At 60.3% G+C, this 26,655-nt stretch overlaps 1 protein-coding gene across 1 annotated transcript in view; it reads left to right on the plus strand.

Moving 5' to 3' along the window:
* Nucleotides 1-6,583: 6,583 nt before the first annotated feature.
* Nucleotides 6,584-26,655, plus strand: part of CERK (ceramide kinase) — a 38,802-nt gene continuing 18,730 nt past the window's right edge. The window contains exons 1-3 of the mRNA XM_046010895.1: nucleotides 6,584-6,826; nucleotides 23,541-23,654; nucleotides 24,227-24,349. Of these exons, the coding sequence (XP_045866851.1) occupies nucleotides 6,694-6,826; nucleotides 23,541-23,654; nucleotides 24,227-24,349 (370 nt within the window). The 5' untranslated portion in view covers nucleotides 6,584-6,693. The remainder of the gene's footprint in view (nucleotides 6,827-23,540; nucleotides 23,655-24,226; nucleotides 24,350-26,655) is intronic.

Consider the following 26,655-nt stretch of genomic DNA (forward strand, 5'->3'; position numbering starts at 1 on the left):
ACATTGTGACCAACTGAAGAAATGACCAAGGCAGGGCAGTTTTTGTGCTTTCCAGACAGAGACCTAAATCTGGGAGGTATTGATAGGACAAAGAAAATATCACTTTGGGAGCTTCAGTTGGTAAGAAATTCCAAACAGAATTTGGGCTGGCACAGTAAATTAGTGGGTGGTGAGGACAGCCTTCTCGACCCTGGGTTTCTTTTTCTTTTCTTTTCTTTTTAAATTTTATTTGTTTGACAGAGAGAGAGGGAACACAAGCAGGGGGAGTAGGAGAGGGAGAAGCAGGCCTCTCGCTAAGCAGGGAGCCCCATGTGGGGCTCGATCCCAGGAGCCGGGGATCATGACCCGAGCAGACACTTAATGACTGAGCCCCCCAGGCACCCCCAGGATGTCTTATCTCTGGTGATAAGGATGTCTCTACCTCCTGGGCCTGGGATGGTTCCTTTCCCGTGGGAGATTAATTGCCTGCTTTCGGGGCACGGAGGAGGGTCTGAGTGGTCTTGCGCAGGCTGGCTCTCAAGTAACTGTTCTTTAAAATAATCAATACGCCAAGGTAGCCCATTTCCGGGCGGCCCTTGGCCCCACCCCTGGTGCGGGAGCTTGTGCACAGAAACAGCAGGTGTGCGTGTTGGAGCTCAGACAGCAGGGCTCAGAGCCCAGCTCCCAGAGGAGACTGCCCCCTGGGCCTCAAGGCCCTCCTCTGTCAAATGGGGACAGCTAGCTTTCTCTCCTCCTGACACAGAGTAAGGCACCGGTGAAGGGTGGGCTGCTGTCCCGGCAGCGAGAGCTGGGTCTCCTGAGCTCTGCCCTCCTGTCGCGACTGTCAGTACTGACTCTGGGCGGCCCCTGCCCTTTCCGCATGCCAGTGTCCCCCGTGCTCCTCCGGGATCTCAGCTCCACACCCTTCTCCCGGGCAGCCTTCCCGACCCCCAGAGTCAGGCCAGGCGCCCACAGAGCCTGGCAGAACGTTCCTCCTTTCCTTGTCGGGCTCTGCTTTCGGGGTTGGGAGCCCGGGCACACAGTAGGGCTCGGCGAGCATGAGCCATTCCAGCACCTCCTCAGAGGCTGCTGCCCCCCTCTGGCCTCGGTTTCCCCAGCCGTAAGGTGTCCTGAGCAGACACTGTCCGCACTGTCTGGGGTCCAGACGTTCCCACGCCTGAAGTTCAAGCTCATCACTTCCTCCTCCGCTGGTTGTTGTCCACGCGGACCGTACGAGGGGCTGGCCTCGGCGCCTGTGCACAGACCGTGTCCTGGGCTCCCACGGACCGGGCCCCCTCACTGCCCTGCAAGCGTTTTAGGGGACTTTGCGTTGTTTCCACACCAGCGGACGTCAACAATTCTCCAAGATCAGCTTGCGACTCACCATGTTTCCACTGATTTTTTTTTTCTTTCTTTTCCTTTTCTCCCTTTTTTTTTTTTTTTTTTTGGTCTGTTTTGTTTCTGTTTGGGGACTCAGTTCTAGGCTGTGTGTGCGGCAAAACTTCCGGATGGAGCACACATCGAGTCTGTTTGCTCCTCATGGTTGACATCCTCTTCCTCCAGGTGTTGGGGCTCTCCGAGGCCTGTTTCTCCTTCTGCTGAGGGGCACCAGCCGCACGCCGCCCCCTCTGCTCCCCAGGCCCACCTGCTGCCCCGCCCCCCCGCGCCACTCAGATCCCGGCTCCCTCACTCCCCTTCCCGTCTTTCACAGACCTCACACGTAAGAAGCCAAACACCTGCGGGCGCTATCTCCCCCTGCTTATCCATCTGAAAATCACAGTGTGCGGCTTCCACCGTGGCCCCGAAGTCCTGGGCACAGGGTCAAGTTTCCCCCACCCCAACCCCCCCACTCCAGCTGACCAGGGCTCCATGCTGGGTCACAGATGTCGCCAGGTGGGGCCTCCCCAGGGCATCCGCTGCAGCGGCCAGGCTGGGCAGTTAGCAGCCCTGCCCCCTAAAAGTAACCGAGGCCACAATGCACCGGGCAGAAGGGGACACTTGACCACAGACCCCAGCAGAGGCAGGCTCACCTGTGGAAGGAAGCCGTCCCGCCAGTGCCTCAGCTGCCCTCCCCCTTCCTCCTGCCCCTCCCCTCCACCCCACTACCCTCTACCAGATCCCACAACAACCACCTTAGCTGACTCTCAGACCACCTGGCTGGCCAGATTCCCTCCAGCGGCAGGGGTGAGGAGGCGGGAGCTCCCACCCTGAACTGCCCCAGACTTCACCCCACAGGAGCCAGGCTTTCCCCCAGGAGCGTCTGCTACTGAACCCACAGTCCCCGCCGCAGACAGCAAACGGGGCTGCTCCCCGTCGAAGCAGCATGTCCAGGTGGCACAAGGGTGGCCTTCTGGGCCCTCCAGCCCTGTTTCCTTCCCCAGTCCCCAGTGGGCACCTGGAAGCCCCTGACGCTGGTTCCAAAGCTCACGGGGACTGTCCCCTCGCTTTCAGAGCAGTATCGATCACCTCGAGGAACAAATGAGCTACAGCCAGCTCGGTGACAGGCACCCCACCCATCAGGGCTGTCCTCCCAGCAGGCCTGCGGAGTCCGCGGGGTCCAGACCAAGCCCAGTCCTGGCCTCGGGGGCCTTTCCCCTCGGTGTGGCGCTCTGCACAGCTCCCAGGTGTGCAAGCAGCCCGGATCCCGCACCGCGTGTGGCGTGATTTTGGGCTGGGCCCCCTTCATCAGCCCTTCGGCTCAGACCCACCCTGCGGCCACTGCCCACTGGCACCTCTGTCCCGGCCCGGGATGGAACGGACTGGCCCCACCAGAGTGCCCAGGGTGAGTGCCCGCGGAGGGAGGGTGCGGGCTGCGGCCTCTGTGGGTCTTCTGTTCTCACATTTCAGACTCTCCCACGCGGGTGCGCCACAGCAACACCCACCCCTCTCAGAACTTGAACAGGTCAGGTTAGTTTGGTGGATCTCAGTCTTTCCATCTGTAAAAGAGGGTAAATAACGCCCATTCCCAACAGCTATCGTCTGGGCCACACGAGCAATGCAAGGGTGCTTTGTAAATTCTCAGCTTGTTGTCTAAATGTTTGAGCCGCTTTGGGCCTAGGACACGTCCTCAGAGCAATCAGCCTCGCCAGGCTGCAGCTGGAAGGCCCCTCCATGGTGGAGGGCAGGGGGCCGCATTCCTGTAGCCAGCGTGTATGGGGACAGGTGTCTCCTCACCCCACCCAGCAGGGTGCTGACGTCAGGTCGTGGCCCTGACTTCAGGCAAAGGAAGCTTGGAGAGATAAGCAGGTGGCCATCCCAGCCAACAAGTCCAGGAGCTCCCGGGACACAGGCAAAGTAGGTCGGAGGCCACCGAGGTGCTGGAAGGTGTGGCCAGTGCTTGGGCCCTGCTGGTGGCCGGGAGGGGTGAGCAGATCTCAGGCAAGGATGACCCGGTGGGCGGAATCTTCGTGGGCGTTGGTGGCAATACTATGGGGCTCGATCGTATCTCTGGCTAGGGGAGTGGGTGTGGGCCCCTGCTGGGCCGGATGTCTGGCCTAGACAAGCTGGCCAGATTCGGGCCGCAGCCCAAGCCTGCACACCAACCACGGACAGGGGCAGGTGGCAGGCAGGGCAGCGTCAGGCCAGCCCAAGCTTCGGGCTGCTGGCTGAGTCGACGCCCTCTGGCCTTGCTGGCACCCGGGGCATGTCTAGCCAGGCTGGGCCACTGACACTGTTCTGCAGCAGCCCGGGCGGGACAGGGGCCACACGAGGGGAGGCCTGAGCGTAAGTCTCACGGGGCGAGCTGCCTGGGGACCTGGTGGGGTGAAGGAGAAGCTGAGTGGAGGTTTCCCAGGCCGACCTTACGGGAAGGGATTATGGCCAAGGCCCAGCCCCGGAAAGGCACGGCTGCCAGGACAGAGGTGAGCCAGACAACGGACGGCCAGCAGGGGGGCGGGGGTGCTGTGCCGCTGGTCGCCTTCACAACGAGCCCCTGAGGCCCCTCACCAGCGCGTGACACACAGCAGGGGCCTGGCAGCCGCTCTGGGCCCTAGTGCGGAGCTCACGTAGGGAGTGACATCCCCGCCCCAACCCAGTCCCCCTCCAGGAAGCGCATCGCCTGGCGAGAGCCTGCATTTCCTTTCCTTCTTCCAGAGTGTAAGCGAGGGGTCCTGCACTGGCCAGGCCCCTCCTCAGCCAGGCCCGGGCTACAGCCCGCCCCCCGCCCCCCGCCAATGTGGAAGGTCACTGTATTACTCCACTGGGGCCGCAAACCACCACAGAGCGGGGGGCTTAAACAAGAGACTTATTTTCTCACAGTTTTAAGCTGGAGGTGAGAACTGCAAGGTCAAGGTGCTGGTTTCCCGATGGGGACTCCCGCCTCGGCTTGGAGACGGCCACCCGCTCACTGCCTCTTCATAGGCCTGACCCCCTGTCCTGGTCTGTGTCCACAGTTCCTCTCGAAGCGCACCGGTCGGATCCGGTTACCGCCCGCCTACCTTAATCCGCTCTCTGAAGGCCCTGCCTCCTGAGCAGCCACACCTGAGCTCCCTCTGCAGGGCCTCATCGGTGCTCTGGGGTGGATGCTTGGGTTTGCCCTGCAGAGGCGGGGTCTGCGTTCTGTCTGGGTTCCCACTTTGGCTACGGCCTTTATGAGCTGCTGTGCGGCATTAAAGGCTCTAGATGAATAAGCTGGGAGGGGCAGAGGGAGCCAAGCCCAGCGAAGCCACAGGAGGCGGCCCGGGCAGGGAGACTGGCATTTCTGCAGCCCTGCCTGCCCACCCACACTTTCCTGCCATCCTCCCCCTCGAGATGCCCTGCTGACACCAGCCCCCCGCTGGCGCTGGCGCAAGACTTCCAAAGAAGTTTCATACCACATTTCCAGAACCTCAGAGCAGCAGCCGTGGGAGGGAGGCAGGGCAGGCCTTCCTTCGTCCACCCCACTGGGCTGGAGATCAGGGATGGCTTGCCCAAGGGCAGGGCTCAGACTCACCCACAGCCTTCTGCCCTCTCCTCGCTCTCCCTGCACCTGGCCTGAACAGGGGCTGGGCTCCCAGCGAGGAATGAATCACAGGGAGCTGGCAGGGCAAGGCCTGTATTTGTGGCTACCCAGTGCCAAGCACAGGCATGAAGTCCGCCCTCCTGCCATCTGTAGGGAAGCCTCCTGCCAGGGGAGCCACGGAGAAGCAAGGCTGGGCAGGGAGAGCTGAGGGGGAGGCAGATGGCTCGCCGGGCCCCTGCAGTCAGACCTCTGTCACTTCTGAGCCCCGTGCCTGCAGACAAGTTACTTGGCTTTCCCGAGCTGCAACTGCTTCATTGATAAATCGGGGACCAAACGCTGGCGTGCTCACCCCATACTCGGACTGTTTTCAGCGTGAGAGCTACAGGATCCACGGGTCCCTGCCCTCTGGAGCTGCGTGGGGAGGGGCAGACATGCTCTGAGGGCAGGGCCGGAGAGGGCTGCCATGGTCCATCTAGCTTGGAGGTCAGGGAAGGCCCCCCATGTGGCTGAGCTGGGCCTCTGAGGAGGAAAAGAATCCAGAGCACAGGGATCAGAATGACACCTCCTCTCCTTGGGCCGACTCAGGAGGGGAGGCTTCAGCTCCCTGTGTCCCCCCCAACCCCACCCCTGCTTTATCCCAGGCCCCTAGGAGGAAGACCTCCTCCCCCCGCAAGCCTTCCTTGGTTGCAGGTTGCAGGCCCCCTCCCCTCGCAGGCTGGCCGTGAGTGCCTGGGGCAGGGGCTGCAGGGGCTCTGGGACAGCAGCCTCTTCAGGTGAGCAGGGCACGGGGAGCCCTGAACCCAGACCGCCTCCCTCAGGTGCTTGCTCCATCCCATCCCTGCTGAGTCCCCAGTGCCTGAAACTGGTCCCCTCAGGAATGTGGGGAGGGCGGCACCTGCCTCCCCGGCCTATAAAGAGGAGCCTATGGTAGTCTGGGGGTGGGGGGCGGACAACAGGGCTCGGACCTCCTACGGGTGCCTGTCCAGGCCTTGGAGCTTACGTGTGAGAGGAAGGCAGAGCCAGCCCAGCTCTGGGGAGGACATCAAGCCGCCCATCGGGGCCACATCCGGATTGGCACAGGTGTCCCTCGCCCACCTGGAGGGCCAGGCCTGTCCGCAGGCGGCCCAGGCACCATTTCTGAGCCCCGGCCATTTCGACCCCACCTGTCATCAGGACCCACCAAGGAGGCGTTATTGAGCTCCAGCTCCCGCCTGGCAACTGTGACCCGGACCCCAAGACCAGCGGCGAGGGGAGGCCCCCCTACTCCCGGGCCTGCGCCCTCCGGACCATCCCAGAGCAGCACCCCGGGTCCGCGCGGCCCGAGTCCCGCCCACTGCCCTGCTGGGCCGCTCGCCCCTCCCCCGCCCAGTCCTCGCGCCCCCAGCCCCCTCCTGGGTCCCAGGCCGACCCTCTTGTCTCCCCCCCAAGCCGGCCCCGCTTCGATCCCCCACTCCCTGCACCTCCCGGGGCCCCCTCCTTGGGACCCCCACCTCGCGCCGCGGGCCCCTCCTCGGAACCCCCGCCCCGCCCCTCCCCGCCCCGCCCCTCCTCTCCCCTCCCCTCCCCTCCCACCCCCGCGCCGGCCCCCTCCGCGTCCCCCGCGGCCGCCCTGCGTACGGGGTGACGCAGCGCCGCCCGCCCCGCGCGCCCCGCCCGCCCCGCGCCGCCGCCGCCGCCGCCCGGGCTCGGGGGCCGCTAACGGTCCCGCGCCCCTCGGCGTCCGCGCCCCCGCCCCGCGCCCGGCGAACAGGCGGCGCCGGCGGGCGACGGGCGCGATGGGGGCGGCGGAGCCGCTGCGCTCGGTGCTGTGGGTGAAGCGGCAGCGCTGCGCCGTGAGCCTGGACCCCGCGCGGGCGCTGCTGCGCTGGTGGCGGAGCCCGGGGCCCGGAGCCGACGCCCCTGGCGCGGGTGAGTGTCGCCGCGGCCCGCGGGCTCGGCCGGGGGTGGGGGCGGGGAGGGGAGCGGACGCGGCCCGGCGCCCGGGGCGGGGGTGTGCGCTCCGGGGACCCGGTGACAAAGGGCGAGTCGGGACGGTGCGGGCGGGGAGGGCCGGACCCGCGGTCCCCTGCGCGGATGCGGCCGGGGCGGGTGAGGCTCGGGCGGGGCGGGGTCGCCTGGTCGCGGCTGCATCGCGCAGACCGGCCCGCGGGGATCTGAAGGGCACCTTCTGGGTCAGATGGTCACGGATGGATCCCGAGGGGTGCGGGCGCCCCGAACTCGGCTTCGGTTTAAATCAAGGACGGACGCTTTTCCTTAGCGGGGCCCCAGCGCGCGAGGCCGCCCTGCAGGGTCGGGGACTCCTGCGGTGAAGGGGAGGAAGGAGCCGGCAGCCTTCTGTCTGGGACGTGCTCCGGGGAGAGTACGTTTTGGTACAAAACAGGCGGGGCACATGACCTTCAGAGGCCCTCCCGACTCGGAGAAGTGTAATTTGGATAAACATGGAAAGGACACACCGGGCTCAAGGCTCTCTCCCCAAGGAGAAGGGGCCAGGGGCGCCCTGGCAGAGCTGCTGCAGCGAGGGATGGGCAGAGGCTGATGAGGGAGATGTCATTTGATCCCGGGAAGGAGAGGGGAGGATTGCCCCGGGCGGTGGTGGACAGCGGGACGGGGAGAGGCTTCCGAGGCAGAGGAAGCCCAGGGCTGGGCAGCCTGCGTGTGTCCCACTCCATTCATTGGTCTTGTGCAAGTTTTCATGGAGGGCCTGCTGGGGAGGGTGCGTGGTAGCCTATCCTCGGCTCAGTGCACATGGCAGCGTCCCTGCCTAAGCGTCCCTGCTGCCGCGGGTCATTTTCCCTGGAAGGGAGACCGGGGGGTGCACCAGCAGAGGCAAGTGTGTCTGAGGAGAACCCCCGCCCCCCGCCCCCCCCCCCCCAGGAGGAGGCAGGTGGCTGCGGTCCAGGGGCAGCCAGCAGGCCTCCCTTAGGTGGCTGCATGGGACTGCAGACCTGGAGGGACCGTGCCGTGGGGAGAGACTGTGCAGGTGGGAAGCACAGCAGAGGCCCAAGACCAGCCCCCCCCCCCGGAGGGAGGTGGGGGAGAGGAAGTGGGGCCCTGTGGATCCCGGGGGCCGAGGTAGGATCCCTTCCTCTGTGAGTGCTTGGGAGCCGCAGGAGGGCTTTATCCAGCCCTATCTTCCTAAAGGATCCCTGTGGAGTGAACAGAGGGGGTGAAAGGAAGTGCAGTGGGGAGGCTGCCAACCCAGTTCGGGCCGGAGTGGGAGTGAGCAGGGCGGGGTCTGCATGAAATGCGGAAGTTGAGAGAGGGGAGCACGGCCCAAATATACAGCCCACTGAAGTCAGGGCGGCGGGGATATATTGTTTTCATTATTGGAGGTGGGCATTGCCGAGGTCAGGATTCCCTCCTGGACAGGGTGTGGGATGACTTTTAGATGCCCTGGGGGTGGTCAGGATGCTGCAGGCGCTTAGTGACCCGAGATGGGGAGGCTTAGCTGGTTGGGGGAGGGGTGGGTAGAGCTGGAAGGGAGGTGGGGCCAAGGCCAAGGGTGGCCTCAGACCCAAGATCAGCACTTGGTTTCTGGCCTTGGGCATCAGAAGCCCTTTCTGCAGAGAGCCTGTCTGTGGCGGGGTGTGTGAGAGTCTGCGCCTGCGTGATCTGACTGAGGTCCCTTTGGGAGAAACGTCTTGCCTCAGATCTCACCCTCGGGCCCCCTGGCACCACCCAACAGGGCCCTCTGTCTCGTTCATTTTCTCTCTGGCGGTGGTGAGTGGTGCCTGGCCTGGCCCCTGGGGCTTCGAGCTGTCGTGTTGGCATGGGGACTCCTCTCAGCCATCGTGCTGCTCTTCTGGGTCCCCTTCCCACTCGACCCTGCAGGGCCACTCTTCTCATACTTTACTACTGGGGAGACCCAGCTGTGGAGAGTTTAAGTCACTGCCCCACTCATGGTCCGGCCGTGAACTTGGTGGGTCCCTGCCGGCCAGTGGCAGTGCAGACCCCGCCTGTGGGCTGTCCGGGTGGGAAGGCCCTCCCTGCCTGCTTGCGGTGTGGGCGCCCTCTGCCTGCCCAAGGTCTCTGGCTGTCAGACCGGGGCGCTGCTCCCCTTCCGCTGGCTGCTCACGTCCAACAGCCACCAGTCCTCTTTCTTGGGGTGGTGGTGGTTTGGCTCTTACAAACCGTGGCGGTGCTTTGGGACCGGCTGGGCCAGAGCTTCTCCACCCAGAGCTTGGTTCCCTCCCTGGGGTGGCAGGGGGCTGAGGGAGCCCCTGTGGGTGGGCCTCGTCCCAGGAGAGTCCTGTTCTCGTCACTTGGTGTGCTTCCCAGCACCGTGCCGAGCACTGGGTAAGCGGAGCTGAAAGGGCTTCACCAGCTCTTTGGGGGTCCCCATTACCCTGCACCCCCAAAAGGAAGCAGGCCTGTGGGAGACGAATATCACTCCTGTTTTCAGACGCAGAAGCTGGCGCTGCCCACAGAGGCAAAAGACAAGTGCTTTTTTCTCTGCAGGTCCCTGTGCCGGGAACGTGGCTCAGGGTTGGACAGCCAAGTTAGGACTGGGAACGGGGAGGGGCAGGGTTTTCTGGTCCCTGAGAGGGCCCCTCTGCCCCTGAGGATGCTGCGGGAGCGGCGCCCCTGGGGGCGAGCCTGGTCGGAAGTGGAGCCGACTGAAGACAGGAAACTCCGCAGAGGCGTCCTGGCTCAAAGTGGGTCGGGCTCGCTGAGCCTGAAACGGACTGTAGCTGTGTCTGGGTTATACCCTCGGACTCTGAGTGCTTTCTTTCAGGGTCGGGGCTGGCAGGAGTGTGCGTGCTTGTGTATGAGTGTGCGCACGTGCTGGCTGTGTGTGTGCACACGCGTGTGTCTGGGGGCGGGGGAGACACTGCTACCCAGGCTCCACCATTGAAGGAAAACCCTCCCCACCCTCCCACCCGCCCCTCCTGGAATGGCCCCCACGCCCCCCCCACCCCACGGGTGGTGAGCTCCTTGGCCAGGTCACTGCTACATCGATGACGGGTTTCTCTAATACCGCCTGGCAGTGCCAAGCAAAACGTAGGCAAACCACAGATACTGACAGACAATGTAAAATCTGGAAACACAGACAGAAAAGCAGGTACATAGAAATCACCCGTAGTCTCACCCTTAAGCAGTGAATACTCTGGTGTTTTTGTCTGTGTAGACGCGCGTGAAGGAAAAGCAAGGGAAACATCCTGCAGAAGGTTGTTCAGAGGTACTCCTGACGCACTTAAAATGCGACTTTTAAAAGTCAGCTTTACCATCTGACGTCTGGCGTTGGCTCAGGTCATGATCCCAAGGTCCTGCCTGCATCAGGCTTCAGCCCAGCAGGGAGTCTGCTGGTCTCCCTTCCTCCGCCCCTCCCCCCACCTCGTGCATGCTCGCGCGTGTGCTCACTCTCTCTCAAATAGATAAAATCTTAAAAAAAAAAAAAAGTCAGCGTTATTGCGGTATAATTTGCAGACACTAAAATCCACATGTTTTAAGGGTATAGTTTAGTGAATTTTGGTTAATATATGCACCTGCCTAAGCATTCTCCCATCAAGATATAGACATTCAGGGGCACCTGGGTGGCTCAGTGGGTTAAAGCCTCTGCCTTCGGCTCAGGTCATGATCCTGGAGTCCTGGGATCGAGCCCTGCATCGGGCTCTCTGCTCAGCAGGGGGCCTGCTTCTCCCCCTCTCTCTGCCTGTCTCTCTGCCTACTTATGATCTCTGTCTCTGTCAAATAAATAAACAAAATGTTAAAAAAAAAAAAAAGATATAGACATTCAGATCAGCCCAGAACCTTCTGCCGAGCTCCATCCCTGGTCTCAGGGCTGCTGCATCCGCAGGGACGGAGTCGACCTCTAACAGAATTTCCTGTGAGTGCAATCATGCAGCATGTGCTCTGTCTCTGCTTCTTTGTCTCACTTAATCTTGTTGTAATTCATCACGTATCAATGGTTGGTTCTTCTTGTTACAAAGTAATAACTGTATTGTAGGAGAAAACCAGTTTGTTTATCCATTCAGGACCATTTCCAGGGTTCGGCTGTATGACTAAAGATACTGATCATTTGCGTACAAGCCCTTTGAGGAGCATATGCTTTCCTTTCTCTTGGATGCGTAGTTAGGAGTCAAAAGCTAGCATAGAAAAGCTTATGTCTTGGGGCGCCGGGGTGGATCAGTGGGTTAAAGCCTCTGCCTTCAGCTCAGGTCATGATCCCAGGGTCCTGGGATCGAGCCCCACATCGAGCTCTCTGCTCCGTGGAGAGCCTGCTTCCTCCTCTCTCTCTGCCTGCCTCTCTGCCTGCTTGTGATTTCTGTCTGTCAAATAAATAAGTAAAATCTTTAAAAAAAAAAAAAGAAAAAGAAAAGAAAGCTTATATCTTAAGACATGATTTTTCTTGGTTGCGCAATATTTTATTACACGAACACTACAAAGGCCCTTTTTAGTCGATGATGTAAAAGTTCCTCAGTCAGAATTGGATGGATTGAAGATTTTCATGTAAAGATAGAAAGAAAACAGAGGACAATTTTGCAGTCTGGGAAGACCTCACTGACCAAGATGGAATCCAGACAAAAAGAAAAATCTAGATCAGGATCTAGATTATTTCAATAAATAATAAATACTTTTGGTAAGACTCCATAATTTAAAAAATGATGGGAGTGATATTTGCAATAAATACGACAGTCAATTAATTTTAAAAAGCCATTGCAAAGAGCACGTACAGGCTGTTCACGGAAGAACACAATTCAAGGGTGGGTGATGAGTGTCTGGGGAGATGACGAGAGCAAAACAGCACAGAGAGGGAGCGGATGCGACGGGCCGGTGAGCTGCTTTGCGGGTTTGGGAAATTAATGTGGCAACATTTTGACAGTGTTATTTATTTATTTATTTTTCAAGATTTTATTTATTTGACAGAGGGAGAGAGAGATCGCAAGCAGGCAGAGCAGCAGGCAGAGAGGGGGAAGCAGGCTCCCTGCTGAGCAGGGAGCCCAAGGCGGGGCTCGATCCCAGGACCCTGAGATCATGACCTGAGCCGAAGACAGAGGCTTAACTCATTGAGCCACCCAGGTGCCCCAGAGTGTTTTTTTTAAAAAGGATGTATCATTTGACCTATCAGTCTCCTGTTTGATCCTTTATCTCAAGGGAAAAACACTAGTATTTGAGGAACCTTTGACGGTGGAGAAGGCTCGTCTTCTGTGTTTTCTAAGACACCGCTGATGGTGTTGGCTTTCCTCCCTTCCCCCAATTTCTCTTTCTTCTCTACCGGTCCAGACTTTGGCACACGGACTCTCTTCCGGAACGCAGCTGGTTTCTGCCTTCAGCATGTATCTCGTGAGCGCACAGATTGGGCCCGAATAAGGCGCCCTTTGTTCTTACGGACTTGGGCTGACTTCACGGTCGCAGGTGGACCCAGGGCTAGGTCTGCGTCGTGACTTCCCTTGCGCTCAGCCTCCAGCTTTCCGAAGACACCTGACTGCGCGCCGGAGCCGGCCGTCTCAGACTCTCAGACTCACCCCCGCCACCCGCCGCTGCGGGTTCTCCTGTGGCCTGCCCGCCCACCCCCGTCAAGTCTCGTGCCTCTCCTTGCCCACCCCTCCCCCGACCCCCCGCATGTGCTGCTCTTTCTCCACAGCCGGCTTCGGACGCCTTTGCCCACTGCCCGCCTCCAGGCCTCCCCTCTCTGTCTCTCTCGTTCACTCTCACCTCCTCGGAACACGCGTGCGATGGCTGAACCCAGGCCCTGGGCTCAGAAGTCGGGAGAGCACCCTGAGCCCGGTGCGGGCAGCCAGCTAGGCGCAGCTGCCCGAGGCTCTGCTGGAAAGTTCTTCCGCACGCGCCATTCTCCGGCCCCATGGGAGTCCTGCGGCAGGCGCGTGGCCGCACTCAGCCTCCTGATCCGGCCCCACGGCACCCGCCCTCCCTGCTTCCTCCTGCTCCCCGCAGCAGATCGTCTCCCCCCCCCCCCCCCCCCCCCCCCCCCCCCCCCCCCCGTCCAGGCCCGGCCCCGCTAGGACACTGCCCTTCAGCCGGCTTCGTCCTCTGAGTTTCCTGTGGCTCTGCTGGCACCCGTCTGCTCTGCGAGTTTGGCTTTTTAGATTTTTGAACATATTTGTCTTCTCTCCCTGCGTTCTCTCGGAGGGGAGACACCAGGGTCCGCTCGCCCCGTTCTCCGGAGCGCCCCCGCCAAGCAGCGGGAGGAACGGGCAGGAGGCATCACGGCGGGTCCCGGGGCCCCTGCAGGAAAAGGCGGGGGAGGGGCGCCCAGGGATCCCTTCCTCTGTTCACCATTCAGCACCCCTGCTTTTCTCTGAAGGGCTTTGAAACCATCGGGGGTGACTCAGAAGTGGGAGAGTTCACGCAAAGCCCACAGAGTCTGCACAATCCTGAAGGGTGACACCACAGATCCCAAAGGGCCACGTACCACATGCCCGGCCGACCTGTTCCATGGTGCCCCATCCGGAAGCCCCGGGTAAGGCAGGTCGTCAGGTCATACAGAGCTACGACCTGCACGTCCTGATGGGGCGGCATCTCGGTATATCCAAGCAGGGAACAAATGGCAATCCCATCGACCTTTTTCAGGAAAGAAGAGACCGTCTCCTGATTTGGGGAGGAGACCCTGTAGGAAGAGGGGCTCATCCTCTGCGGCCTTAACAGGTGCCGGAAAACGAACAGCGGACGCCCCCGCAGGGCTTCCTCAGGCACCCGCCAGCCGGTTCCTATCAGATTCCCTGATTGCGCAGTAGCCCATGGTGGTCAGATACATTGTGATTTTTCTGAGGCTACTCAAGGTTAACTCTTATTTGCTACTCTAAAACATGCCCCAACATTTTCTTAAAGGGCCAGATAGCACATATTTTAGGCTTTGAGAGCCACGGCTCCTCAACTCTGCTGGTTTAGCATAGAAGCAGCTATAGACAGTGTGTGAATGCATTTCTGTGGCTGTGTGCCAATAAAACTTTATTTATAAAGGCAGACCGCTGCTGGAGCTGGCCTGCAGCTTGCTGACCCTGCTCCAAATCCTTATTTGTGAGGAGGGAAGAGCCATGTGATGTATTGTACAAGCAGCTAATCCAGATGACTAAAAATACTTTGACCTTCAAAACAAGCAAGCAAACGAATCTGGTCGTCTGGAAAAACCGATACAGCTTTTAGGAGACACACCCATTTGGGTTCCGGTCCCACCGTGCCCTGGTCTATAAGCAGAAAGCTCGTCCTCCTGCTGAGGAATAGCATATCCACGCATGGATGGGGCTCCGGCATCAGAGCTGGTCCAGGTTTCACCCAAACCTGCCTACACCCCCCGAAGACCGAAATAGCTGAAGGGCAGGGGGACGTGTTGAGGTGACCTGGTCTGAGGTGGTGTCTATCCTGTAGCCCGTGGTGGAGGGTGTGTTCTGTTGCTGGAGAAATGTGACGGGTCCTGTTGGCTGATGATGGTGTTGGTTCTTAATATCCTTGCCCATCTGTCTAGTTGTTCTAATGATTGTTGAAATCTCCAAATATAATTATGGACTTCTGTCTATTTTTAAAAAATATTTTTGTTTATTTATTTGGCAGAGAGACAGCGAGAGAGGGCGCACAGGCAGGGGGAGTGGGAGAGGGAGAAGCAGGCTTCCCGCTGAGCAAGGAGCCCGATGTGGGGCTCCATCCCAGGATCCCGGGATCATGACCTGAGCTGAAGGCAGACACTCAGTGACTGAGCCACCCAGGTGCCCCGACTGTGGACTTCCCTATTTTGCCTTGTAGTTCTATAACTTGTTGCTGTATGTATTTTCCTGCTGTGTTGTTTGATGCGCGCATGTTCAGGATTGCTATATCTTCGTTCGGGGTTCACCCTTTCTCGTTATGTAGCGTCCGTCTCTGTCTCTGGTCGTTTCCTTTGTTCTGAGGATGACTTTATCTGTTAACAAGCCACTCCTTGCTTTCTTTCAGAGAGAGAGAGAGTGCATGCGTGCATGTCCGCACGCGCGCCCGCACACACACGAGTGGAAGGGGAGGGGCAGAAGGAGAGGGAGAGAGAGAATCCCAAGCAGACTCTGAGCTAAGTGCAGAGCCTGACAAGGGGCTCGATCTCATGACCCTGAGACCTGAGCTGAAATCAGGAGTTGGACACGTAACTGACTGAGCCACTCAGGTGCCCCAACTCCAGGTTTCTTCGGATTAATGTTTGCATGACGTGTCTTTTACTTTCTGCCTGTTCCACTGTTGGATTTGAAGTGAGTTTAGACTACATAGGGTTTTTAAATCTGTCTTCTTTTTTCCTCACTCTCCCCTACCTGTCTCCCGAGCGCACAGAAGGCTCAGACTTGGGCCCAGCCCATCAGGCCATACTGTTGGGTGCAGGAAGGGGGTGTGCAGTGGCCCCCTCCTGGCCTGTCCTACCTGCTCCCTCTTGCACAGGGCTCTGGCGTTGCGTCATGGAACAGAGCTACGCCCCTGATTGTGAATTTGCTTTCACTCTGGTGCCGGCTGGGCATCCTGCGTGTCTGTGGGGCTGCAGAGTGACGTGCTCCGGCCGTCTAACCCCACCCCATCTCGTGACACACACCAAGTCCCTCTCCTGTTGGGTACGAGACTGCTGTGGTGCGCAGGGTTGCCCAGGAACGTGGAGCAGGAAAGCTGATCGGCGGCAGCCACTGCTTCTCATTTGAGTCGTGACTGTCGAGTAGATTCGGTCTGAGGGGGTCACGACCAGACAGACCCGGCAGGGGAGACAACGGGGCAGAGCGCTTCAGCTGCCCCTGGCTGGCTTTGCCCAGACTGCTGCCAAGCTGGGGGGCTCGTGGGCGTCACCTGTGACTCTGCTGGGATACGGTGGCCACTCGGTCCTCACCTTTATCGGGGGAGCTGCCTGTCAGCACAAGCCCCTCCCCGTGAGGGAAGCGCCAGGCGCCGCACCCGTTGTCAGCAAAGCTCGGACTTGCCGGGGAGATTTGCTTGCGACGTCTCAGCCTGTGGTTGCAAAGGACTTTATGAGAACGTTTTTCTGAGTCTGCAGTAATCGTAATATCTTAACCAGGACCAGCGGCCCTTACAATGGGTTTCCTATTGCTATTGGAAGACGGCACCGGGAGCTTAAACACACAGAGGCGTGTCGGAGTCCCGCCGAGGTCTGACAGGGAGAGCGGGGCGGCTTGTGGCCACCACAGTTCTGGCTCCGGCGAGCTGCGTTCTCAGGAGGATTCTTTATGAGATGCTGGAGACCTAACGAGATGGCCTGCCCTGGGACAGTAGTGCAAGGACGTTCTAACAAATGAAGGTGTTAAGTCCTTCCAATTAGACACTCCCACGTAGCGTGCTGTACTCGCTGCTGGATTATGGTTTAAAAAAAGGTCTTTTCGGGGGCTCCTGGGTGGCTCAGTGGGTTAAAGCCTCTGCCTTGGGCTCAGGTCATGATCTCAGGGTCCTGGGATCAAGCCCCGCATCGGGCTCTCTGCTCAGCAGGGAGCCTGCTTCCTCCTCTCTCTCTGCCTGCCTCTCTGCCTACTTGTGATCTCTGTCAAATAAGTAAATAAAATCCTTTTTTTTTTTTTTAAAAAAAAAGGTCTTTTCACCCATTTCTGAATGGTTTGTGGCTGTTCACATGCACGCCTTGCGGCCTGTCTCAGCCCGGGGTTGAGGTGGGGGCCCTTCGGGAGGGGGCAGGCAGGGGGTGCGGCGGAGAGGACCACGTTCTGCCAGAGTTAATTCTGGGCCTGCCACTCACCGCCTGTGGCTCGGACGCGTCGTCCGACTTCCCAGAGCCGCGAGCTGCGCGAAGTCCCTGTGCCGGCCGCCGTCTGGAAGGCGGGGAGCCTGCTTGCCCCTGGCATCGCCGTGAGGCTCATCCGCACATGTGAAGTCGGCGCAGACCTCACTCCCCACGGCCGGCACCGTGGCTGTGTCACCGCCCATCCCACGGCGGGGCTGTGCCAGGTGCCCAGAGGCGGTGGCCCGTGGGGACACACAAGCAGGCTCATCCTCGGGGAGTAGTGACCCAGCTGGGAGGCAGCGCGCAGGCCGTGTGTGTGTGTGTGTGTGTGTGTGTGTGTGTGTGCGCGCGCGCGCGCACGGAGGCCGGGTGAGTTCACTCCCTGCTGCTTTGGAACCGGTGACGCGGTGGGGACATGGTCGAACTGTCGTCAGCGGAGAGGAGCGGCCAGAGCCCGTGGCCTATCCTGAGGTTGGTTTCTGTTTAATTCTATAAGATAAAAATATCAAGCAAGTATTCAGAATGTCTGGTTTTCTTTTCTCCTTTGGTTGAACACGTGCCTCTTCTGTATTTTCCTTGACTTCGACCTGGCTCCGTGTTTACAGCAGACGTAGACGCTACTTTAAATATCCATCCCCAGCTGCAACGTGACCCTGAACTAGTCTAGGGCCCACATCCCTGCGACGCGGGACTGACGGACTGTTTCATGTCCCAGGAGGGGGAGGACAAAAGGAAGAAAACACTTGCCACAGAGCCTGTGAGTTTTCCTCACCAGCTTGTGGTTTCTCCCAGCACGGACGCGGGCCGCGTCTCCAGACCAGGTGCTGCCCTCGGCGCCGTCTGCCCAGGAGGGGCGGTGCCCGTCTGGGGGTCATGACCCAACACCCCGTGTCCCCGTCTTACTCTTTGAACACGAGCGGCTCTCCCTAGTCGGACGGGTTTTCTTCCTCCGGAAGCAGACAGAGTCAGTTGTCATCGATACGAGCCTCTGCAGTTCCGTGTTTATAGCCGACCTCGCCTGCACGTCCATTTGTCCAAATCCGGACTGTCCGTAGCCGTCCGTCAGTCTGTGTCTGCGGGATTCCAGATCGGGTCTTTTCAAGACCAGAAAGAACTGGAGCCCTAGTGGCGCGAAGAGAGAGAGAGCAGCCAGGAGGGAGCTGCGTGCGGGGCCCCTGCCGTGGGGGGCACCGGGCAGAGGTGTGTCTGGACGAGCCTGGCTGCTGCCCGCGTGTGACATCCCGTGTCGCGCTTGTCGGCTTGCATGACGAGCTGTTTCCGAAGCACTGAGGACCGGCTCAGAGTGCTGACTGGGCCGACCCGCCAAGGGGTGATCGGGAAGGTTGTAGACGTCTTCAGATCTTCTCCGATGCCAGCCTTCGGGTTGCTGCCTCATGGCACGGAGCTCGCGGGGGCCCAGGACGCGTCTGGGATGCCGATACCGACTCCAGGGGAGCAGGCCCCGGGACAGGGCGTCCTTTGTTTAAAACTCTCTTGTCTGGTGGCTTAGCGAGACGTTGTCGGGACAGACAGTGTGAGGAACAGATGCTCGTGGAGGTCAGGTCAGAGCCTCTCGAGTGGGTCGGTTTTCCAGAAGGGCCTGTGGAACGCTCTGCATGCTGTGAAGCACGAGGCCGAGGTGAGCCAAGGCGGGGAGGCCTGGGGAAGCTCTCGGGAGGGGACAGAGCTGGGCGGGCGGGGCCAGGTGGCCAAAGCCAGTGTGCCCTGTACAATAAGTCCTGTGTGTGTGACCGCCCAGCGTCCCCCAGGGCTGGAGAGCAGGTGGACGGCAAGGGCCAGAGGTCAGGGTGATACCCAGGGGCAGGTGACCACCCGTGGGGTCGCTGTACTGGGAGCTAGGTGGGGGGTCGCTCTACCAGGGGGGGGGGGCGTGTTGCCTCCAGTCCCTCCCTCGGCTGCTTGTGAGCGCACACACACACACACACACACACACACACACATGCGTGCGTGCATGCGCACACAGAGCCAGGACAGCGTTCCCACGGGGCCTTCGGAGCAGGAAGAATGGACAGGCCAGTCCGTGCTGGCAGACAGGCGGCTGGGAGGGGATCAGGTGGCACTTGGGACATTTGATCGTTCTCTCTGCTCTTGAGAGGAGACCACCCCCCATGGCTCCCCATTCAGCACCCGCCCGCAAAGTCAGGGCTCCACCCCTGAATCGGGACGGGATGGCCCTTCCTGGGCCCCCGGGCGGCTGCAGGCTCCCCTGTGATCTCACCTGAGCCTGCGAGGAGATAGTGGGAGCCCACGTCCTCTTTCCCCGCGGCCCCCCAGGAGCAGGGATGGGGCACTGTCCTGTAGTCGAGGACAGCAGCTGGGTCAGGTCACGTCCTGTGTCTGTCCTGTGGGGGGGGGGCACCTGGACAGACTTCCTTTCCCAGCTCAGGAAGTTTTAAAAATCACCACTGAAAAGAGCATCTCAGTGTCATAACTGAGTGTTGTGGAGCGGTCCTATGTACGGTGCCCGCAGCACCGGCCGCTTCTATCCGGCTGCCTTAGGATCGGGCTGAAAATCTGGGTGAGAACCCTCAGTGCTGGCCAGCGCAGGCGCTGGGATGAGAACAGGGGGTGGGGGTGGGAGGGGTCTGGGGCCCACACTCGCTCCCGCAGTCGCAGGCTTTGCCAGGAAGGTGGGTGGTGGACGCGCTCGGGTGTTGATTCACCTGCATGGTGAGCGGCGGGATGTCCCCGCGAAAGATTCGAACAGAGCACTGCCACGTCCCCTCGGGGGACCCGGCTGGAAGCCACCCCAAGGCGGGGAAGAAGTCAGGCAGGGCTCCCGGGCAGCTGTGCAGTGGGTGCGAGGATGGAGGGCTCTTCGCCGGCGGGGGGTACAGTGGGGAAGGAAGCTTCTGGAAAGGGGCGGCAATCCGGGAAAGATAGGTTTAGATTTCAAAGGCTGGGTGCGAGGCCCCTGTGGGACACACACACACACGTACAGGAGACGCCTCATCCCCTGTGCCCCCAAGACTGGCCCTCGTTTCCTCTGTGTTTTCTGTGTAAAGAACAGGTTGCTGAGCACAGTGATCCCCTCGGGCAGTGGTTCTCTGCCAGACACGGTGCCCCCAGGAGACGCTGGCCGATGTCCAGCAATGTTAGTGTGCCCCCCGGCATTTTTTAAAAAAAAGATTCTGTGTATTTACTTGACACGCAGAGATCACAAGTGGGCAGAGAGGCAGGCAGAGAGAAAATGAGGCGGAAGCAGGCTCCCCGCAGAGCAGAGAGCCCGATGCGGGGCTCGATCCCAGGAGCCTGAGATCGTGACTTGAGCCGAAGGCAGAGGCTTAACCCACTGAGCCACCCAGGTGCCCCTGCCCCCCCGGCGTTTGTGGCTGGAGCCCAGGGATGCCAGGATGGCCCCACTGTGAGAGGTGCCCACGGTTCCGGTGAGCAGCCCGGTCTCAGGGAGTTTTGTTGTTTCCAGTCCGTTTCCGTCCGTTGGAGGGACCTGTGCAGTCCAGAAGCGATCTCACCAGGTGTTGAAGAGGAGACGTCAGGTTGTTATTTTGTGAAGTGACAGCTGGGTGACTCCTGGGAGCCTTGGCCAGCCCCTCCCTCTGCAGACCGGGCTGTGCCAGCCAAAAGGAGGCAACGATGAGGAGTGAGATCCGAGGCCATTTCCCTGGGAAGATGCTTAGTGCATTTGCAAGGAAAGTGCAGACTCTGGTGGGGTCAGGGGTACAGCGCCCCTGAGAGCAGGGTAGGGGTCGGGGAGCTGCTGCAAGGGCGGGCCAGGCTGTGGGCCGGGGCGGTGTGTGCCCTGGGCCCCCACGTCCTCGTCTGGGGTGTCCCGTCCGGGTGAGTCCTGTTCAGCGCCGTGGCCACCAGCCAGGTCCAGCCCCTCCCGAAAGGAAGCTTTGCTCACACGGGGCTCTGATCTCTCATCCCACTGCCGCTCTTTTCCGGAAGACCCTTCCTCTTGTTCCTAATCTCGCATTGCAAGGCAAAGACGAGAGGAACGCTGATAGCGTGTAGGACATGAAGTGCCGCCCAATTCCCACCGTGAACTCTTTGCAAGCCCCCGTCCATTTTCTGTACACGCACAATGTTCTGTCGTTCCCACTCGGGCCCAGCGTGTTTGCATGACACGCACTGTCCCTCCCGAGGGCCCCTGCGGGCCAGCATGAGGAGGCCGGCACAGGCCGGTTGCACGGTAGCCTCGGAGGAGACTGGTGGAAGCCGGGTGACACGTTCTGTGTCCTGCAGGGACTTGCCGTCTGTCTTTTCAGATTCTTGGTGGAGTTCTTTGCCTCCCAATTAGAGAGGAGAGTTTTGAAGCATAGGCCTTCTGCCCTTGATGTGCAAAAGTGCAGCGAACTGGAAAGGAAACGAGCGCCGGGCCCTGAAGGCTGGTCCTCAGCTGGGCACAGAGGAGGGGATGGGAGCCTGGGGGAGACGGAGTCTCGGCCTTTGTGTCTCTGACAGGAAAGGACCCTTCTCAGCCCTGGTCTTATGTAACTTCCTGAAACCCCGTCCATTTGACACAGTCATCCTCACGCACGGCCGTGAAACACAGGCTCAGCTCATGGCCAAGGTGCTGACCGATGGGCCAGGGCCAGCTGCCCTCCGCGTGCCCGACCCCTCCCCCGTGCCGCCCTCTGCGTGCCCGGCCCCTGGGCTCCTGTGTTCCTGCAAGGGGCAGCCCCTAGACCAGACCCGGAACAGTGAAGTGTGCACACAGTAGGGATTTTAACCTCTCTGCAGGTGTCGATCCCCCGAGAGAAGACCACTCTGTGCATCCCTGCACGCGTTCCACACACAAGCCACGCTCGTGTGAACAACCATGTGTTTGTCTTGTTCTCACCCAAGGAAGCACGGGGAGGCCGACCGTAGCGGAAGACAGGAAGGTTCATCCCAGAGTCCGTCCCTTGCGTCGTGTCCCTTGTCCTGTCCCCCAGTTTTGGTGACCCAGGAGCAGACCTGCGTCCGCCCAGGCCTCCCTCTGCCCAAAGCCACCTGAGCTCCAGCTCCCCCGAGGGGAAACTCCACGAGCCTCGAATCCCCAAGCCCTCCGTCCCGTCCCTCCGGCCCTGTCCCTCCCTCAGCTCCTCCTTCTCTCCCAGGCCACCTTCTGAGCGGCTTGTCCTGGCCTCATTGTGGTCTCTGCTCAGACCCTGACCGCCCCCCGCCTCCAGCCCTGCACTGTGTACCCCTCCTGTGCCCTGTAACCCCGACATGTCTCCACGCAGCCCCTCGGTGATGGGGGCGGGTCTGGTGCCCAGTGGGTACCCGAGCGAGCGGGGTGCTGTCACAGCGGCGTGCGACGTAACGGGTGAGCCGCGTGCGGGACTCGGGGGACCGCAGCCCTGGGTGTGCCGGCACCGGGGAGCAGGGCACGGGCGACATCCTGACATCTCATGCTTCCTCCTTCGGCTCTCCGAGTCGTCCAACCGAAGGAGCAGGAGTAGGAATTGCTGATGTGTAGACTCTCACGTGCGTCATCCTGGGTCGTGTGTGACTTGGACTGACTTAACCGCGTGATATGGATACGCGTCTCTCGCGCGGTTTCTTACATCAGCTGGTTCGTCTGAGTATCTGCCGACCGCGCACTTAGCCTGGGTCACAGGGTCTCGGCTGGTTCTCACCAGCAGGTACAACCAGTGCCCAGGGCTGCGGCAGCGCCTGACGCCTGTTCCCAGCGTCTGAGATGGCCGTGGGAGCGTGAGACCCGAAGGGGTGGGTTCCTGACTCTTCCCACGGCATCCCCGAGGCGCTGCCGTGAGCCTGGCCCTGCTCGGTGCCCCGGACACACAGACCCCTGATGGCTCCTCCGCGTAGAAACACTGGTGCAGGCTCGGTGGGGCCTGAAGGAGGGCAGGCCAGCGCCCCACAGGTCGAGCAGGATGTGGGGAGGCAGGCCGTGGGACGGCATCGGGAGGGAGAAGGCAGGGCACCCTGCAGGGAGGCCTCCGTGACACCCGCCCCCCTCCCCCGGCCTCTGAACCCCGCCGGTGCGCCGCAGCCCTTGCTGCCCTCTGAAGCCCACTTCTGGTTCTCTCCAAGACTCTCTCTGCCCCGTGCCCCGGCCAGTCTGGCCCTGCTGGGCATGGTCCCCTCCCAGCCTTCCAGGGCTCCTTGAGGCCCACGCCCATCGGCATCTTCCCTGATGCCCACAGGCAATGTCTTCCAGACCTTGGGAAGTTGCTGTGATGCCCCAGGGGTGGGTTTCTACAAGCCGAGGCCAAAACCGAGCTCTCCAGCTCCATGTGACAGCCAGCCCGGGATCAAGCCACAAGTTACGGTGCTCTGCTTGGTAAATGTGGACCGTAGATCCGAGCAGCCATCCGCGGACTCGCTTCCAGAGTGCAGCCTGTGCGGCGGGCGCTCGCTGTCCAGTCTCCACTTCCAGGCCCCCCGGCCGGGCTGGTACCCAGCTCGCTTCTGCCCTCTGGGCAGCTCTGGGAGGGGCCTCCGCCAGGCTTCCCGCAGTCCACACCGTGGGCTGCCGTGCGCCCCCAGCCCGTGCCGTCCTCCCCCTCTGATGCCTCCCTACCCCTGCCAGGCCTTTCCAGAGCCCCCCCCCGCCCCGGCCTCCGCCTCGGGGACCCTGGCTCTCCGGGGCACATGCGGTAGCCCTGGGTCCCACCTGCCCCGTGGTTCGTCATGTGCTTCCTTCGCACTGGGATTCCTGAGCCAGACTGAGGACAGACACTGTCTTGAACGTCTTTGCCCGAACTGAGCACAGCAGCTGGCCTGGAAGGTCAGCAGAGCAGGTCGTTGGAAGAGCTGGCAGCCTGCGCCGACTGTTGGATAAACGTCCCCTCTTCCGGTAACACTGCGTTTCCCAAGTGTGCTTAGCTCCGAGTTTAATACAACTGCGTATGCTTCTTTTTTTTTTTGTCCTTTTGGACGTCTAACGAGAATATTAAAGCAGAACAGTCCCAGCATTTTGGGATGGATTTCCTTGTGTTGTGAATTCTGTGCAGTTCATCTGATGTGACCATGTGGTCTTTACAGATGCCTGCTGTGTGCCCATCTCCGAGATTATCACCGTGGAAGAAACAGACACTCACGGGAAGCGCTACAGCGGCAGAAAATGGCAGAAGATGGAAAAGCCCTTCGCTTTCACAGGTGACGGAGCACACCCCCCCCCCCCCCCCCCGTCTTCCTGATTTCACACAGGGAAAAGGTGACATTTTGGTCCCTTGTTTGACAAGCTCAGTGTTTTTCCCCCTTTTTTTTTTTTTGATCTTTTAGAAACTGCCTTATGTAATTTTCCCCCAAGATTGACTTTTTTTTTTTTTTAAAGATTTTATTTATTTATTTGACAGAGATCACAAGTAGGCAGAGAGGCAGGCAGAGAGAGAGAGAGAGAGGGAAGCAGGCTCCCCTCTGAGCAGAGAGCCCGATGTGGGACTCGATCCCAGGACCCTGAGATCATGACCTGAGCCGAAGGCAGCGGCTTAACCCACTGAGCCACCCAGGCGCCCCCCCCCCAAAGATCAACTTTTAATTAACGTTTCGATCATCTTGTTTCTCACTTTCTTTGTTTTTTTTTGTTTCTGTTTTCTTAATGGGTTAAAAGAACTGAGACGCAGGTCTTTTTCCTAATGCCTCAGACGTGGCTCGCGGGCCCGGAGGGGGTTCCACGTGAGCCCGTGGGCCGGGGCGCGCTCTGACCCGCCCGGTGTCTGTCTCCGCAGTGCACTGCGTGGAGAGAGCCCGCCGCCGCCGCTGGAAGTGGGCGCAGGTCACTTTCTGCTGTGCCGAGGAGCCGCTATGTCACCTGTGGCTGCGCGCCCTGCGGGAGCTGCTGGGGGAGCTCAGTACGTGCGTGTGTCCCCCCCACCCCACGAGGCTTCGCTGCCTCGTGCACAGCTTCCTGTAGCCTGCGGGGTGAACGGGCGTGGCGTGGGCAAACTGACCGATGTACCCGTCAGAGGACCAGCCTAGAGTTGCCGGCCGCCCCCCACGTGGCCTCCCGGGGCCGGGGCGCTTCACCCACCGACCAGCTGGGACCCGGGGCGCAGGTCCCTGGACCTGCGGAGCCTCGGTTTCTATTTCAGGGCTGTGGGGATGGGGTCCCTGCGTTGCAGGTGAATGTGGGGAGTCAAGCAGGTCATGGGAACGCACCTCTGACGTCTGGGGGGGCCCCGACATCTGAAATGTGCATGGGTTGCTGGGCGACGAGGGTCCGTCTGTCCAGCTCCCCGGAAGAGCGCATCCGTGATCCCGTTTCGTGCTGTCTGGTTACAGTCTCAGTACGTAATCTGGTCCTTCAGCTCTAACCACAGAACACAGCGTGTAGAGGGTGGTTTAAGTTAATCTGGCGTCTGGATCCAAAAAGCGAGAATTTACTTGAAGGTGGGTGTGGCCCACAGACGAGCTTCCGAGAGACGTCCTGGCCCGAGCCGGCCCCTCGTACCTGCAGGTGTTGGAGGATCTGTTCCTTCGGGTGTCTCTGATTTTAACCCTGCGCGATCTGTCCGTGGTCTCCCAGAAGCAGCCTAGACCCGGGAAGCATCCATATCCCCCGCGTGCAGCTTGGCCCGTGTCACCAGCATCCAGATCCCACACCAGAACCGGCCAGTCCCCTGGGGCCCACTGAGCACCCCCAGTCGCTCCCCCACGGGGTGACCACTGCCTGGCTTCATTTTGGGCTTCGTAGACATCAGGTTGTACCGCAGACGCTCCTGCGTCTGGCTTTTTGGCTCAGCGTTCTGTCTATGAAGCTATAACCAGGCGGGGGTGGTGGTGTCCGCTGCTCGTCCCTACTGCAGACCCTGTCGTACTGAACATTCTGGCTCTTGTCTCGTGTGGACACATGCTGGCCTTTCTCTTGGCTCTGTCCGTGGGGGAGGGGTTTTGGGGTGGGGGGCGTGCGTGTGTTTCCCTGGTAGACCCCGTCAGACCGGCCTCCAGACCGCGGTGCCAGCCGCGCTCGCCCCAGCAGACCCGCAGGTCCCGCTCAGCCCGCATCTTGCCCACACCCTAAAAACTGTAGCCCCGTTGATGGGTGTCGGGAGCCTGGTGCTCGGGCGTTGACGTGCCTCTCCCTGACAGCTACTGAAGGTGACACGTACATTCCCATGTTTAGGGGCCACTTGGAAGTCCCCTTCTCTAAGGAGAGTGTTCAGGTCTTGTGTCCGTTTTTCTGTTGGGTTGTCGGTCTTTCCTCCGCATTATATGGATGCTCTTTGCGTGTCGTGGATCCAGACCTTTTGTTGGGTTTGTGCACGACCGATCCCTTCTCCGTTCCGGGGTCTGCCTTGTCCCGCTCTGGGTGGCGTCTGCTGGCGAACGGACGTCCTCGACGCTAACATCCTTCTGGCTCTCGCGGTCAGTCACGTCCTGTCCCATGTCCTTGTCTGCTCCAGGGCCATGAGGGTGTTTTCTCCTCGGAGCGGTGTTTTACGGTTCACATTCAGACCTGCAGTGTCCGTCCGGGGTTGGTTTTGAGTGGCGACGGCTCATGTAGACACGGGTCCGTGCTCACCCCCCGCTGTGGCCGGGGGGACGGTCCCCGCCCCGTGCACGGCGACGTCTCACACACGTCTTCACTTCTTGCTTCGCTGTCAAACTTGGAGCGAGTTTCACTTTGCACCAGTGACTCGGCTAAATTCTCTTATTAATCTCACTGGACTGATGATTCTTTTGGATTTTCCTTAAGCAGAATCGTGTCCCCGTGAACGGGACAGTTTCGTTCGTCTTCGTTCTTGTGCCTTTTTTCCCCTTTCTTACACACCCCCTGTGGCGGGTCCCAGCGGGGACGAGCGTCTCAGCCCTGCTCGCGGGGGCAATTTTCAACACCTCACTGTCAAGAATGATGTTTCTTGGGGTTTTGATAGATTAAAAAAAAAAACATATGAAGGGGGCACCTGGCTGGCTGAGTTGGCGGAGCAAGTGACTCTTGATCTCCGCGTTGTGAGTTCAAGCCCCACACCAGGTGGATAGAGATTCCTTAAAAAGTAGAAATCAGGGGCGCCTGGGTGGCTCAGTGGGTTAAAGCCTCTGCCTTCGGCTCGGGTCATGGTCCCAGGGTCCTGGGATCGAGCCCCGCATCGGGCTCTCTGCTCAGCGGTGAGCCTGCTTCCTCCTCTCTCTCTGCCTGCCTCTCTGCCTACTTGTGATC

This window comes from Meles meles, chromosome 7 (assembly GCF_922984935.1).
Source record: "Meles meles chromosome 7, mMelMel3.1 paternal haplotype, whole genome shotgun sequence".
In the NCBI taxonomy this organism is placed as follows: domain Eukaryota; kingdom Metazoa; phylum Chordata; class Mammalia; order Carnivora; family Mustelidae; genus Meles; species Meles meles.